A 16,903-nucleotide genomic window follows, 5' to 3' on the forward strand; every position below is an offset into this window, starting at 1 on the left:
TCCTGCTCGTCGGTCACAGCAACAACGACGCCCTTGCTCACTCAGCCGGTGTCATGCACTGTGAATTCGTAGGAAATAAACTAATGCGTCGAGTAAGAAGCACCGTGTAAATAGCAAAATACGTTAATCTGGTGATTTTACGCTGACGAGGAAATGTCAGCAAGCGCGAAAACGGGACATAAATAAGAATGGTATATATGGCCGCAAAATAATGCTACCTGTGATGTGGGGGTTAGGACAAGATGGTGATTTTGCACCAAGCGGCCACTTGGGGGTTGTTGCATCGACTGATATTGTGGCACCCCTGCGGTTGGGAGCGGAGTTCCGTTGCGCGCAAGCGCGTTGTCACTCGCTCGTTTCCGAAATTTCGCGGTCTTTCATTGGAGAACAAAGAACCACGTAAGCGGTATCCGATTCCAAACAGCTGAGTCCAGGGTCCCGGAAGCTAGAGTCACTAAATAAGCTTCGCTTCAGGGTATCGACACTGAGTTCCAAGAGCGAGCATGCGCCATCTTGTTTCCGCGCCACGGTATCCACGCGCACTCTAGCGCACGATGCCATCTATCGTGCGCGGGTGAAATGTTCCTTTCTCTTGCAAGCAGCTCATGAAGGTTCACGGCCTTGAGCTCGCCTTGACATCCTCGGGACGCTCTGGTGGACCAAACATGGATTATCGCTCAACAGTCATACACACTTCTCTATCCCATAGCGAGCATTATGTTAGCCGTCTTTGATCCTCAACAGGGGATGGTACCGGTGTGGTGCAGAAACAAGATGCCGCCCCTGCTCTCCCTTGTACCTCAGTGTCGATACTCTGAAGCGAACCTTATTCAGTGACTCTAACGGAAGCCACTCTGCAACTCCCAACATGCAGGGTGTTTCGTATTATTCGTTACGTTTTTTTGTTTGTTTTTTCATAAATAAGCTGTCAGAGCAGCAAAGATGACTTTTGTGCAGGCGGGTTATGCATCCTAGCAGACGTCCTGTCGAAAAGCGTTCGTGACTACTGGACGACTAATTAGCTAAAGTTCATTAATTAACTTATTAATTAGATGTTTCCTCGGATATGCGAGATGGCAGAATTGGGGCCAGTCATCATTCAAATGCATCGTCCCTGTTCAACACCCTGAGAAGCGAACGTACTTTGATATATACATTGCTAAATTTTCCTATGCAAACGAGTCGAAACCAGAACTACGCACTACTCGAGCGCAGAAAGAGCGACATGCATTCCACGTGAGAGGGTCACGTGCTTCGGAGCGATGGAGCTGATTGGAGCAAGTGCTAATCTGTTGGCCAGAAAGACCGATCGCCGGTCCAGACAATGCGAAAGTCGTGTCGTTTCCGCGTTCGAGTAGTGCATAGTTCTGGTTTCGGCTCATTTGCATAGCGAAATTTGGCAATTCATATATCAAGATACGTTCGCTTCTCAGGATGTTTAATAAGGACGAAAGATTTCAATGAATGGGTCAAATTCTGCTATCTCGCATAGTTAATGAATGTATTTTTAGCTAATTAGTCGTTCAGTAGTTGCGTACGCTATCCTACAGGATGTATGCCTGACCGCATAACCCGCCTGCCAAATGACATGAGCGCTGACCTCACAGCTTTTTTTACTAAAAATCTCCAACATAAAACACCCTGTTTAGCAGGCTTTTACACTGATGCTTAAACTTTCTGTAATACAATTAACTAGTAACAACAACCAATCGGAAGAAATACAAAAATATCTACATATTGCTTCTTTGCCGTGCAATCTACGCGTCTTCTTCTTTCTTGTGTTTCTTTCGGGGTTTTTTTTTTCGTTTTTTTTTTTAGCGAATGCTGCGCAACGCTGCTACACCACACCTTTAATGTTGACGCTTACCAGTGACAGTGGTGAGACCGTAGACCTTCTGTTTGTACACGTTACGTTTATTCCAGGCGAAAGTGTATTTGATGTCAGGATCCGCCTCAAATGTTTTCTCGAATAGGATGCCTTCCACCACGATTCGAAGGTAAACAAGACGGAGGCTGTCTGGAATGGTCGACGGCGTCAACTGTAAATGAATCGTTGAGAGGTAGCCCTGCGCATGTCCGCTGTGGTAGACAAGCCGCAACTCTGAACCCGGTACTTCAAGGGTCTCTTGGATGACCTGCGTGAAAATACGTTCGTCTTTCAGATAATTGCGTGGACGTTTGTGGTGCTTCAATGTTGCTGTTCCAATGTTCGTACAGCCGCTGCAATATACGCTAAGCAGAACTATGACGATCGTGGCAATGCTGGAGGGCCTTCCACGTGCCCTTTTGCGTCTTCAACGCAATGCAGCATTTATGGTAATTGCGACACCGGAATCCATATATGCGTTCACGACAGGCGTCACGTCTGTCGCGTTGCCACTCAGAAATTCAGTAAAGGCGGGTCCACTTTGAGGAGGCCCTGACGCAAAGGTTCCAGACATGGTTGCCTGAATGACGTACAACAGATGACTTTATTAAAGTTCGTCCTCAGTACATTGATCAGTACGTGCTTCAGCTAGTCTTAATCTTCAAATTCCTGGTAGAAAGGGCCGAGTATTCTCAACTATGGGTACCTCGGGATTATATATTTTTTCCTTTTTTGCTTATGAAGCACAAAACGTTTACACAAGACGAAACATCGCAACTTCAATCAAACAAGCTTTCGTGCGGATGCCGCTCTTCTTCAGGTTACAAAAGGAATACACAGTTACATAGTTCCTGAGAGTGAGGAGGAAATGACGTGAGAAGAAACATACAAATGAACACAGGACCCGAACTACAAATGGCAACGACAGAACTAATATCAGACAGCGTGGTTAAGCGGGTAACAGGGTCATAAAACAATTATAGGGAAACGGAACTCTCTTACCACGCTGTCTCATATTAGCTCTGTAGCTGCCATTTGTAGTTTGGGTCCTTGTGTTCATTTGTATTTTTCTTCTCTCGTCATTTCCTCCTCACTCTCAGTAATCATATCATTGTGTATTTCTGTATTCCTGGTGTAACCTGAAGAAGTGCGGCGTCCGCACGAAAGCTTGTTTGACTAAAGTTGTTATGTTTCGTCTTGTGTAAACTTTTTGTGTTTCATACCTCTTAAGCTGGACTGCGCTTCTTAGTATTATTTTTGCTACGTCTCGCCTGTTTTGTTTCTTCTTCCTTTTTTTTCCTAGGAAAGTGCTCTGTCACAACGGATATTGGATGGTAATTCAGTGGCCAGGTTTAGGTGTAAAGTCTCACCAGAGCACGTTAGATACGGTATAGTGCAGTCGCACATTACCACACGGATATTTTCTGCATGGTCTAATATTGGGGTAGCGCTTTGTCCCTTTGTTTTATTACGCACTGTTCCAAGAACGTCCTAAGAGTAACACCTAAATTATGAGCCGCTGAACGGCCTGATGTGTGTTCGCGTCTCCTGCTATTGATTACCGACTTTATCTTGGAGTGGAGTTGAGTACGGTGAAGACGCATCCAACGTGCTTACTTGTGTCTCTGCTAAGATAGCGCTGGACTCCGTGCACCCGCCTTGTGATCCTGGTCTCCATGTCTGATACACAATGGGCTTCATTCTTTCGTAATCATGCGCTTCACACGGTTCTTGCTCTTGGAAGAGTCCGTGAGACTGTTGATCTTCCTCTTGTTGTACAGACATGACTACGTGTCCCATGACGACGATATCGTTCCACGGTACCATAATGGTGCGTTTTATGGGATGGAACGGGTTCCGCTGGAATTGAAGTGTCACCGCTCCGCCACCGTTGACGAGGATATCGAACCTGAAACAACATTGTACGAGAGGGGCATTATTGAGATCGTCTGCACTGCAAAATACACGGAATCATCGTCACGCAATACGAGCTTTAAATATTGCACGTTACGCGTTTGCGTAAAATGTGATTTCTGCGAGCATTTGGGTACTGCTATGTGCTTCCTCCTACGGTACTGCTTATAGGTGGCATTCCAGTCCCGAAGACAAAGGTTGTAGAAACCTGTGGCAAGACCGTCTTGGTGACCCAACAGTGATGCCACCGTCTTAAAGTCTCCGGCGATCTGCCAGCCGTAATCATACGTGACGGCGTCTACCAAGACCTCGATGGTGTTGTAATTCTCTTGAAGGTGCACGACTTTTGGGTTCCTGAATGAACAGTCAGTGAAAAGCACCAATCGTTCGGGTTGTATAGTTGGTAGCAGTTCCTTCAGACAGATGTGTCGCGGTATGACAGGAACGGAGCCGACGTATTTAGGCGAAGATGCTTGAACAAGCTTTGTGATGCTTCGGCGGCTCCTACTTCCACAGGGGGGGATATGTTTACTAAGAAAAAAAGAAAGGAAAGGTTAGCCAGGCCAGGCTACTTCCACAGCTTTATCCAGCAAGTCTACTGTTTCAGCTATCTGATCAGAAGTTTACCGTTCAGCTTGGTGGGTTCAAAATGTCTGATGAGATCATGGCTGTCCTTTTGTGTGGGCTGGCATGGGTTTCTCACCTGAGCTCTGCCTGTCATATTGCGGCTTGGACCTCCGAGCACTTTCTCGCTCTCACACACGAGTCTCCCTTCCGATAACGGCTGCTCCGTACGGAGACACACGCTCAGCAGACCGTCGCACAGCACGGCGTTAGTGCGCTATGTGCAAAGTAAAGGTGACGTTACGAACTACAATCTTGAACAACCGAAAATGCTCGAAAATTCTTTCACTGTGCCTTTAAAGGAGCATTGAAGGCCCCTTCCATAATATCATTTTGTTCTTGGCTGTGACAGGTTGCACGAGAAGCACCAAACGTTCCTGTTCAAGGACCATAATCCTAGATGTCCTGTGGTGGACGATAGAGATCCAAACTCGCATTAGAAATCCCGTATCTCCTTCAGAGCGAACGTAATCGAATGAATGAGATTGACCTCACTCCATGACGCGGCAGGAACTGATGGGAGTACCGACGGGGCGGGTGGCTCAGAGCTGCTCGCAACGCTGCCCCTACGTCACTCCTTCTGTCATGGCAGCGAATCGGGACACGTCTCCACGGTCACGCAGCTCCGCACAACGTTGATTTTTAGTGGCCTCTTTCGAAATGGACCTACATAATTGAGTGCCTGTGCGTGACGCCTGTGATCTTGAAGTCGCCCATGACATTCTGTCTACGCTCGACAGATGGCGTTGTACGCTTCCAATTCGGGGGAGCACCACTCTCCGGGTACAACGCATGCTCAGTGGACAAGCACCTCGGTAGCTCGTCTGACCGGTTTTGTGATTGGGTGATACACACGTGGGTTTGCCCTGGTGCGCGACAAGAGTAATTCGACGAAGAGCCGCCAGGCTGCGATGTGATCACGAAAAAGATCAATTGAAATGCGTAAGTGAGAATGTGATGATACAATGTTCCCCCAAAATATTTCGCGTTGTTGCTCCTGATATATTGCTTATTAATAAATCATGGTTTCCAGCAATCTTAAGTGTCACTCGAACGCTCCTTTAAGATCCGCTCCTCTTACATGACGAATAGTCGCGAAGTAAGGATTGTTCCTACAAATACTTCTACAGAAAAGCACTAGACCAATAACAAGAGAAAATAAGCGAATTAATGGTTGATTACCATCCGTCGTTTCTGGTGAGGGTAAAGCCGAACTGGGGATCGGTGGCTACGCTGACGCGTATACCGATGATGCCGTTTCCTTCCTTGCTGGTCACACGGCCTCGAATGACTGACACACGGCTGTGGAAACAGCAACAGACAGTTAAAACGCTGAGAACAACGTCACAATTCCTCCCCAGTCATATTAGGGGTCTACCATAACATTGACGAAAAGCTTCTGTCCTTATCAAAAGCAGGTTCACGATGATTGTTCTATGCATAGCTTACAGAAATTTCGTGTCTTAGTTTATTCAACACGAAACTACACGAGCTAGCGACCAATAAGGGTTCAAACGTGCCGGTACGCCATGCTCAACAATTACTCAAAGCAGCTCTAGCTGTGAAGACGACTCAATCCTGGTAAATTTCCGAGTGATCGAGCATCGCGATGCAGAGGTATATTGCGAAATGCAAGAGCGCAGCAACCAAAACAGTGTGGCGAGGATCAGTTGACACGCGGCGCACAACACTGAAGCGGCGCTGTTATTTCGAAATTTACCACAATTGAATCGCCTTCAGTGTTTTATGTGTAGACAACAGAATGCTCCATCTGCATTGAGGAATTCCTGAGCATCACATGCCGTGGCGGTATATGTTTCTGGGTCGCTATCCCGCACACTCTAAAAACAGAACTTCACCGTATGGCACGGTATGCGCTGAATGAAACGCTTATCCACTTTTCATTTGAGGACAGAACAGGGCGTAAGTCTTTTTTTGCAATTAACATACATCCAAATTGTCACAAAATGGTGTACGCTTCCCATTTTTAACGGGAAAGACTGATGGGAATCGGAATGATGGGTGGTTCTGAGCGTGTTATATGGTGAAATTCTGTTTTTGAAGTTGATTGTATGTTATCGAACAATGACACACAAGTATCACATTCAATGTTTTGCGGAATATTTCGATTCTGTAAGAAGAATCAAACAAAGGAAGGACGACCAATTGGGGTTACGAAGACAGCATCAAAACTTTGTATAGGTCAAATAAGAAATGACACAAGGTGTTTTGAATCACACTACAGAATGTACCATATACCGGATGTCCCACCTATAACATGCACCAATATCCTTAAAAATGAAAAATGCGCAGCGCTTCTATGCGAGAGAAACCAATGGGATGTCGTTAGCAGTCGTGTATCGTAGACGCCAGTATTTTTTTCACTGTACCTAATTAATTAATTAAGACATATTACAACAACAACAACAAATAAGTTAATGATAATGAATGGGGAAATTCGCACGTAAGGTGAGGCCCACTACGCCAAGGCACAATGGGGCAGGAAGACATATTAGCTAACGTTTAATATATTGGAAAACAATCGAGATGTTAATTGGAAAGCTGTAGAGTGCCCTCAGAGACACAGCGTTCACACGGGCAACTTTTCCCATCAACTATGACCAATTTTCGAGTTGTTGGCAGTCGGCCGACACCGGCAACCTCTAGCAACTCGAATTGCTCTGAAGCGCTTCCCGACCGAAAGGTGGTGGTGGTGATGAAAACCGGCTTGCCGTTGTTGGCCTCACTTATGTGGGCAGCGTCACGACTGTGGCCAGGAAGACATGAAATTATGTGATAACAGATGAAGGAATGATGACGGCCGAAAGTTAAGATCTAGAACAGTCACTGCAAGAAGTGCTGAAAAGTCCCAGCAGTACTCATAGCCTTTGAGCGAGGCCAGATTCCTGGAGAAAGCAGGCGAGGCTGCGAATTTTGGAGAGTGTTTCCGTGAAAGAGCCTCTAGGATGTAGGACATCATCCACCGGACAATTCCTGCAATGGCCAAGGTATTTCTCCCGCACCGCAGCTTATGTACAGCACTGAAGCAGGATGTGTTCGATAGTTTCGATTTGTTAACAATGTATGCAATTAGCGTTGTCCAGAGAACCAATCTTGAATAATTGGGATTTAGTGAAAGCGCTTCTTCTTCGCAACCTGAAGAGCAGGGTTTGTGTGCTGCTCGAAAGTCCTTTCAACGGGAGATCAAGTCGATGATTTTCCAGGATGTCCCGGATGTCCCAGGGTGCTGCCTGATTAATAACCAATATTCTGTCGCTGTCTCCCGCGGTTGGCAAACTATGGCTAGTGGTGCACACACACACACACATAAAGATACGATGATGACTAAGACTGGTGACTAAGGTGACTAAGACCTTGGTGCATGTGAACGGTACTGGACCATGGGCCAAGCACCTTGCCTATGGTAAATGGACGGTGATCGATTGCATACAGTCCGTGCTGCAACCGCTGGTAGTCAGGGCAGTCCATAAGTAGGTGGTGGAGGTCAGCGCGCACACTGCATGATGCACAAAGGTCCGATGGCGCACGGCCAAGACGCTGCCTCATAACTGGTGTAAATGCAACATTCAACCACATGCGGTGAAGAAGGGATGCGTAGTGTAGCGGAACGCGATGAGGAAGCTACAGTGAGACAGACGGATCCACTGCGTGGAGCAGTGAGTAGGGTGTAATGTCATGCAGCCACTGTGATCTTGTCTTGTCTGCAGAGATAGAACGGACGAGGGCCTGACGATCACCTTTGGGCAAGATGATAGAGTAGGCTGAAAGTATCTGCAGTAGTGGTGTGCAGCAGATGCTAGTTGGTCCGCTTTTTCGTTGCCACTGATGCCGACGTGGGAGGGGATCCATTGCAGGGAGATGTCTCCACCAATTGACTTGTGTTGGGCACATGATGTTCTGATAGACCGGACGAAAATGCTATTGCATGGGAGGTTCATCACCCTTTGTAAAGCGCTATGCGAGTCCGTGAGGATGACAGCTTTGGTGATTCCCTTGACCTGCACCGTAGCTGCTGCATGTAATAGTGCCAGGAGCTCAGCTGTCGTAAAGCATATTGGGAATCGAACTGATTTTCCTTGTCATGCAACATTTAATGATGGTACATAAAATGAGGAAGTAGCGCTCCTACACTCGGCATCAACGGAGCTGTCTGTGAACACCAGAGTGTGTGCGTCAAAAGTGTCGCTAATTATGATCTCCGCAGCTGCCTTGGCTTCCAGTGAGGTGGATTCGCCCTTCTTTCTTAGCCCTGGAATGTGTAACGAGACATTGGGCATTATCTTACGCATGGAGCAGGTCGTGGGATACATTCGTCGTACGGTAGGGGGCAATTGGCGTGCGACCTAGCCAGGCGGCCTAGGACGTGGTGAGGTTGCCTTGAAGACCAGTCTGGAGTTGCTTCTTGCCCAGAAGTGTTGCGTTATCTATAAACTGGAGCCCTCTGGGTTGTGAATGGATGCTGCCGTGCTTTTCTTTTAACTCCAGATAGGTATAGGGAATGCTAGGGAAGCTGGGTAGACCAAGCGCTGTTCGTAAAGCGGCCCGATGGAGACACTCGAGATTCAGCCATTGTATTGGCGACAGGTCAACGTACGGCGTCGCACACACAATCCGAATTATAATAAGAGCTCTGTGCAGAGTGAGCATGGATCGTGCATTACAGCCCCATGCTTTGCCACTGATTCGTCTGAGCATATCTAGCGGTTTCTTCCCTTTAGCAATGGTTTCGTTCACATGCTTCGTTCAACGCAAGGCGCTGTCAATAGTGACACCAAAATATTCGCATGCTTTACATCTTGGAACAGGGATGTTATTGATGCTTAGACGTGGGAAGTCCCTACCAACGTGTTTCCTTGGGGGGATGCAGACAGGACATGGGGATTTTTCTGGTGATATCTCCAGCCCTCTCTCCAATAAGGCCTCGTTGATGGCGTTTAGTGCTACGTCGGTTGAGTCGCGAATCATCTCCTTGTTCGTTCCTGCTATGCGGGGACAGATATCATGGTGAGTTGTGGCGCATATGGTGTAGGACGTATTCGTTTGTGAATCCCAGCCATGATTAAGTTGAACAGCATGGGGACAGTACACTGCCCTGCGGGACCCCTCGCTGGAAATATGTTTTGGAACTAATGTGGCCGCTAACAGACACGTCGAACTTTCTGCTTCACAAAAAGTCTACAATGAATCTCAGGAGACGCCCAGTGATCCTGGCTTCAGTTAGCGCCTTTAGAGAAGGCTAAGAAACAGGCTTTAGAAAATCGTACGCTTTCTTCACATCTAAGAACAGGGCAAGGGCGAATGTATTTGACTCTCTCGCCTGCCTTAGTCCAGTGGCCACTTCAGCAATTGCGTCCGATGTACCTCTGCCTTTCCTGAAGGCTGCAATATGTTCAGGGAAATGGTGACCTTGCTCTAAAGCCCATGACAGCCTCTTTTGAACAGTTCTTTCCAGTAGCTTGCCAACACACGAAGTGAGGGCGATGGGACGATACGAAGACAGTTGATCAGGCGGTCTACTCTTCTTTAATATTGGGACGACTCGGGCGTGTTTCCAATCGGGGGTATGCTTCCCGAACACCAGACCTTGTTGAGCAGCTGGAGGGAGAGAAAAGTTGTTCGTCGCCTAGGTTCTTGAGGGCCTGATTCCATATTCCGTCTGGTCCAACGGCTGCGTCGTTTTAAGTCCTTGACAGCCTCATGTAGCTCAGTCATGGTAACGTCATCACCCGTTGTTGAGCCATCGGAAGCTGAGTCCCTTAGCGATGGACGATGATCATTGCAGCTAGCCACTAGCGCTAGTTCTGCGGCAAACTCTCCTGCAAGATCCTTAGGCTCTCTTTTGGATGAAACGGACAGCGTGACCAACGGGTTTGACGGTTGAGGGAGGCCTCCAATGGCTCTCAGAGTACTCCATACTTTTGTGAGGGGGTGTGAGCATTAAGTGACTCACCAAACTGCTTCCACTGTGTACGCCTCAGTTTTAATACGTGTCTTTTATGTGCAGCCGAGATTCCCTTGTACGAGATCCAGTCGACCTCTAGCCTAGTTCTTATTGCTCTTGTCTGCGCCGGACGTCGCACGGGGTAAAATACTGTCTTCGCACTCTTTGCCAAGGACGTCTTTATGCAGTCAAGCAGGTCATCCCCCGTGGAGTTGGCCAGTCCCTGTCCGTATTTCTTCCAGCTGTTATACTCTTCGTTTTCTTGGGCACATTATTCCGACGTGGGGCCGACAGCACAATATGGAAGTGGTCCGAACCCCATCGGGCTCAGTTTCCACCTTTAAGGTGATGTCCGGGGTAGTCAGGGTGATATCAATGGCATTCACATATCGAGGCGGCCTCATACACATCGGATTACCATTGTTGATGACAACTAGGTCACCCGTAGACATGTAATTAGCAATGGCGTTACCTCTTCTACAATTCCTGTGACTGCCCCACAGAATGTGGCTGGCATCGAAGTCTCCGAAGATGATCAAAGTCACCCACTGAGGAATACGTAGGCTGCCTGTTGAAGGCCGGCTCGAAAACTGTATCGGTCAACGTGGTGTACCACTGGGGCTGTGCTCAACCAAGCGTTGTACCCCGTAAGATACTTCGAGCTTCTTGTTCTGGCCCCGACCGGAAGGTGGTGGTGGTGCTTGTGAAAGAGCTCGCCGTTGTCGGCCTGACACAAGTGGGCAACGTTGCACTAACGCTCTGGGGGAATGTGCGTCCTGGGCTGACTTCTTAGGGGTATGTCTCACAGCATCTGAAGAAAACCCAGGAAAAACCCCAGACATCTCAGCCAGCACCAGGATTCGAACCCGGGTACCTCCCAGTCTCGGCCGACCGAAAACGTGAGAAGTTGTTCGTACACCGGCCAATCAGCGAAGGGAGCACTGCCACGTGACTCCCGATGGCGTGGTGTGATTTCGTTCGTGGGTTCAAGGTTTCAAGTCCTGCAGGTGCAGTCGAGAAATAACTTTTTTTGTACTAACATCATACAAATATGTCAATGGCCATTTTTAATGAAGATAATGATGATCCTTTGGCGTAATAAACTGACTAAAATTTGGTAAACAGCAGCTAAAGAAAAGACACCACCAGTTGGATTCGAACACACATGCTCCGGTCGCCGTAAGGTTGCTTCTGGGTGCTCCACCCACAAGCAACCTTATGGCGACCGGAGAATGTGTGTTCGTATCGAACTGGTGGTATCTTTCCTTTAGCTGTTGTTAATCAAATTTAGTCAGTTCATTACGCCTACGTGCGAGCGCGGTCTCGAAATTGCTCATAAGACGTTGGTTCCAGTTGCTTCGAGCTGCGGGAAAATGTTGCCCCGTATGAACGCTGCCACAGGTGTTTCCGACAAGCCGCGTTGTGCGCCTTGTCGGAAGTCTGTCTTTTTTAGTTGACTCTAAAAAGAAAACCCGCGAAAGAAAAGTACCGCGTCACAACGCGCACGCATGCTTTTGTGGGCTGTCTTTGTAGGCTTTAGGCTCTTTAGGGCTGCCACGCTGCCTTCCTTTCTTTCTTTCTCTCTCTCTCTCTTCTTTTTTCGGGTTTTCTTTTTAGGCCGGAATAAAAATCCCACAACCCGTACTTGTTGCAAACAGCTTGGTCGGGTTGGTTTCTCAAGACACTATACAACATTACATTTGACACCTAGGCCCTTAAACTAATTAATTAGGCACAATGAAGAAAACAGAGGCGGCTTACGTCAAAGGACTGCCAACAACATTCAGTTGGTTTCATTCGAGTAGAGCGCCCATGTACATTTTTTTTAAATATCTTAGTACATGTTAATTCGGACACCCTGTATTTCAACAGACAACAAAATCAACAAAAACATATTTTTTGTCAGCCTTTTCAGCTTTCTTTTCCACACTTGGTGTGGGACTGAGCGCTGAGCACTCTGTCTTTTTGTTCACGTTTTGCACACACAGAAAGCACACAGACACTGCAACATGTTTGTCCTTTAGCTGATACTTGGCACAAACTGAAGACTGAAATGAACGCACGATAAAAAGAAAATTCTAACGGTTCGCTGCTGAGCCAAAAGCGAGTATCCCCCAAAATTGCGTCTGAATTGAATACAAATATCCTGCCACACTACAGGATAACCATATGAGTGGGTTGCAAGGGGAAATTGCTAAAGGAGAAAAAACTCAACATAAGAAGACCAGGACAAATAAGAAAAATGGCTTCAAACCAAGGAATAATGGTGTCTGTGATGGGGTAGATGGAACGGAAGGTGAGGTGCGCTCCTGAAATAGAACTTCACCACATAACGCCACACGCCGATGGCCACACCGCACGTGAAGACAAACCGTTGCACTAAATAATACCGTCGTCATTTCATGTTTATGGAAAGCGCGGAACATACGCCTTTTTGTGACAACGTAATTGCATGCGTAAGCGTCACAGAAAGGCGTATTCTTTCCGCCTTCAACTATTGGCTAGGATTGTATTAGGCGGTGAAGTTCTCTCTTCAGAGTAGTAAATGGAGTTTGTGCGAGTCATACTTAAAGCACGTCAGCACTGTAGTAGGCACAACCCTATATGTAGTACGTTGCGTTGAAATCTCGCTGACATTTTGTTGTTGTTGTTTTTCACGACTTGAGACAAATGAACCATGAAGTAAAATGTCATGTTGAGGCGACCTACTAAGCTTCCAATATCTTTGAGGAGTGTGGTCTGAGCCGCTGTACCTCCGCGTTTAATCGTACACTTTAACTACCGGATACTACCAATAATGCGATGATAACAGTAACTGGTTTTCCGCAAAGTGACATCTGGTCGCGTCTCAGGGGAGAAGCCAGCGCGGTAATACGCACATCGTGGGTCCTCGATCATTTCCACCTGACGCACAGAAATGTTACCTACACACGCGTGCCTCCATTCTATGATCACTGACGTTTCTAGTCGCCATGCGGTAGACCTGATAGATGGATGAGGGATACATAAAGAGAAAAAATGGAGACGTAGGTCGCGTCGGTACGACCTTTAGACCTTTCATTTCCTACACGGCAGGCTCTCCAATTCAGCTGCATATCGGTAACCAAATGTACAGCACCCGTCAACCTTAATTGTAACACTGAAAAAATATGGTGTCGTTCCCGAGCACGATTACAGCAACATTTGGGGCCATCAGGAAATCTTAATTGAACAGAAATTATTGTGCTAGTTTAACGCAAGGATTTTGTTCATTTAACATTCCCCCAGTCTCCCCAGGGTGTCTGTTGTCGCGCTCAGAAATGAGACCGATTGTTTTCCAGTGTTATTATTAAGGTTGATGGGAGCTGTACGTTCAAGAATTTCGTGTCGACACGTAAGATGCCCCACGGCCGCTTACATTTGCACAATAAAAGTGCGTTCAGGATTCTGGACTGACATAGCGTGCTTATAAGAACGGGAACAAATTTATTTAATTTGAACACCAAATAAAATATATTGTTGTATTTCAGATAGTAATGTACGCCAATTTATTATCTGCACGTAATCAGCAAAGCTGAGTTCATTTTACAGTTTGTATGTAAAGCTCGTAAAGCTTTGTAATGCTTCCGTGACTGTCCTTGAAAGCTTGAATTTCAGAGGTATACAAAGCACATGGCCTATTCTAAGGTGACTGTACGTCGAACTCGGTGCCTCTTGCTTCATTGCTGAATCGATTCCTAGCATTTCGGCATTTGCGCAGACATTGAGCACGATAAGTTCCAGGCGAATCAGTGTATTTGCGGGCCCGAAAATGGAACTTTTAGTGGCATCAATTCCGCGTTAAGCACGTTTCAAGTGTTCAGGCCAGAATTTGTTCATATCAGGCGGAAAAAGATTACGCTACAAAGCGCGCGTTAAGTTCTTTTCATGTGTCCACCCGGTGCCACAAATTAGAAGCCTACGTTGGGAAAGTGCCTGTTTGTCATCTACATACCCTCGACCATATCAGTTGCTGCCTTGCAGGGTTCCCGTTCCGTTTTGTTGTAGTACGAAACTGACAATGAAGCGGCTGACGTGCTTTCATCTATATTAGTGGTGTTGCTGAAATTATTAGAGAGTTTGAGGATGAGTGAGTTATTGTTCACTTGGTAACCCCTGAGGCTGCTGGCTGCGGCAACGCCCTCCGCACCTCTGGTGTCGGAAAGAGGAGGTGTCACAATGGCAATACTATACAGCGTCACATAAAGGCATGCATGCTAAACATACTGGACAAACGGGAAAGTTTAACGCATTTTTGCCGACAGCATAGAGGCGCGATCTACTGTGAAACATGGAGAACACCTACGACAACGATGCAACTGTGACAAACTGTGCACACTAATGGAGTTGCTTCGTTACGAAGTTACTTCGAGAAAGTGAATAATATATTTTTGTTTTACAGTGGGGATACCGCTCATGTGAAGACCTAACGTCTGCGATGTTTCTTCTGTAATTAAAACACGCTGGTGATAGCTGTTGAAGGTTGCTAGTCGCCTGCAAGTCGATATTACACAAAGAGCGCGCAAAGCTGACTTCTTACAAAGGTAAGCTTTGTCCTCACATAGAATGTAGTATCATCAGGCGTTATTTAAGCTTCGCCTTGCGTTATTGTAGTCAACGGGAGAACCCCTAGTCACGTCTGATTATGTGCTACATCTCAGCACATCGCATGGCAGACGACCACGAAGCGTTCCAGCACTCGTGTTAGAGTTTAACGACTGCCTTCTTCACAGTTCTGGCCGTTATAAAAGATGAACGTTCCATCTACACGTCTAAGGAGAAAACTGCCTCACAGAAACACACAGCAAGAGAACAGAACTGAGGATACTAGAACTAAGAAGTTGTACTAAATAATAATTTGGACAATAGATGTTGCCAGCAGGACACCGTCCTTCATAGTACAAAGGACGGTAAGGAACACATAGCACACGAGCAAGGACAGTGCGTAGGACAGTTTACACATGGTGTGCTTTGGGGTGGAGGGCGGGGAAGTTTTGTACAGGGTAACACACACAGATGCAGAGTTCCTGAATGCACGTGTGGAAGGATCGATACATTTTAGAATATCCAAGAAAAATTCCAGCTAAAAATAGTCAAACAGAAGCACTTACGATGTGTATGTGTTGTACAATTCTAGTAGCCACAAGCTAGGATATATGTTAGAAAGTCTGCAAAATATTACTGCTTCTACTGCCAAACGAATTTTTTGTTTCTTCGCAGTCCTACTGTACAACGAAGAATTGCAATGTTATTTCAAAGTGATCGATATTGTAGCGCTCATAAACTACTGCTCACCACTGAAGTGTCCAATGGGAACGGATTATACCGATCTCTGTGAGCTGAGGACAAGGCTTTATGCTCCACCATTTCCGATAGTTTTGTTTATATGGCGGTTCCCATTGCGAACGGAGGGGTTTGCATTCAACTAATTAACGTATAAGTGGAGTATTAATTAAACCATCCAGTCCTGAAGCGTTAGATGTTTACCTCACTATCGTTGCTCCTGCTTATCACAACGTTTCGGCATTGTTTCGACATCACCATCGCGAGAACTCGTATCAATCTCATCGCCGTTGCATGTCTGAGCGCAAACCCTTGATCTATCTCATTAGAAGGTCCCTGGTCAGTTCACAAACTTGAGTTGTTACCACAAGCGACCATTAGCATCCTCGTGATGTTCCATTAAGTGCTCCGTATCGCAGCATAATTAATCCTACCAAATGGGACATGCTACAAACCCTAATGGACTCTGTCTAATTGCAGTACCTGCCGAAATTATATGGCCCTTACATCCATATACGTGGTGCGCGTTCAGCTACCGCAATCTCCCTTGCCTTCCCTTTCTCTTGAAAGCGCGATGTTGGAGGTAGTCTGCGAGATCTGTTTTATCGAAAAATCATTGGAAGTGATGGTAAATCGCTCCTTGCGGATTGGAAATTTTGTTGCTTTTATTCGTCCGAAGCCCACATGAGTATACACACCTTCGTGTAAATTTATTACTCCCATACCTCTCATGGGTTGGCGTCGAACAACAACACACACATGTAAAATGACAGGCATACCAGTGCAATGATACAGCATATCGGAACTCTGCAACGGTATATAGGAAGGAAGGGTAACGAGGAACACACACAGTGCCCCCTGCTGGCAGGACACGGGGTCAACACGGAGCTAAACATTGATAGACTGCACACAGGAGAACACAAAAGAAGAACCACAGAAGAACGAAAGGATGTGACGATGGTACGCTGTCACAGCTACAACACAAGCGCCATAATCACCAGTTTCGGTCGATTTGAGCAGTGTTGTTCGAGCGCCAGCCAGACAGCCGGACAGAGGAACCAAGAAACTTGTGTGCCGCTCGCGACTTTCCACCGTGTGAGTGATAACAGTACCATAGCTAGACATGTGAGACGTCGCAGAGATAGAGGCCAACTACGAGCATACAGTGATGGCTCAGGGTCATGGTTGTGTGAAATGGGTATTGAAGCACGGGAAAATGCAAAAAAGAAAAAGAA

The 16,903-nt window shown here is 46.7% G+C and overlaps 1 protein-coding gene and 1 long non-coding RNA gene across 3 annotated transcripts in view; one reads left to right on the forward strand and one right to left on the reverse strand.

The window, feature by feature from the left end:
* The window catches only part of LOC135394566 (uncharacterized), a 79,278-nt gene that overhangs the window by 61,488 nt on the left and 887 nt on the right, over window positions 1-16,903 (forward strand). Inside the window, exon 2 of the long non-coding RNA XR_010422940.1 lies at window positions 14,788-14,929. This is a non-coding gene — a long non-coding RNA (uncharacterized LOC135394566). The remainder of the gene's footprint in view (window positions 1-14,787; window positions 14,930-16,903) is intronic.
* Window positions 1-16,903, reverse strand: part of LOC135394565 (teneurin-m-like) — a 261,414-nt gene that overhangs the window by 12,514 nt on the left and 231,997 nt on the right. For both annotated transcript variants that reach the window (XM_064625364.1, XM_064625363.1), the window contains 3 exons: window positions 5,588-5,707; window positions 3,485-3,776; window positions 1,868-2,135 (listed from right to left, as the gene is read on the reverse strand). In XM_064625364.1, the coding sequence (XP_064481434.1) occupies window positions 1,868-2,135; window positions 3,485-3,776; window positions 5,588-5,707 (680 nt within the window). The remainder of the gene's footprint in view (window positions 1-1,867; window positions 2,136-3,484; window positions 3,777-5,587; window positions 5,708-16,903) is intronic.

The sequence above is a fragment of the Ornithodoros turicata genome, chromosome 5, assembly GCF_037126465.1.
Source record: "Ornithodoros turicata isolate Travis chromosome 5, ASM3712646v1, whole genome shotgun sequence".
Taxonomy (NCBI): domain Eukaryota; kingdom Metazoa; phylum Arthropoda; class Arachnida; order Ixodida; family Argasidae; genus Ornithodoros; species Ornithodoros turicata.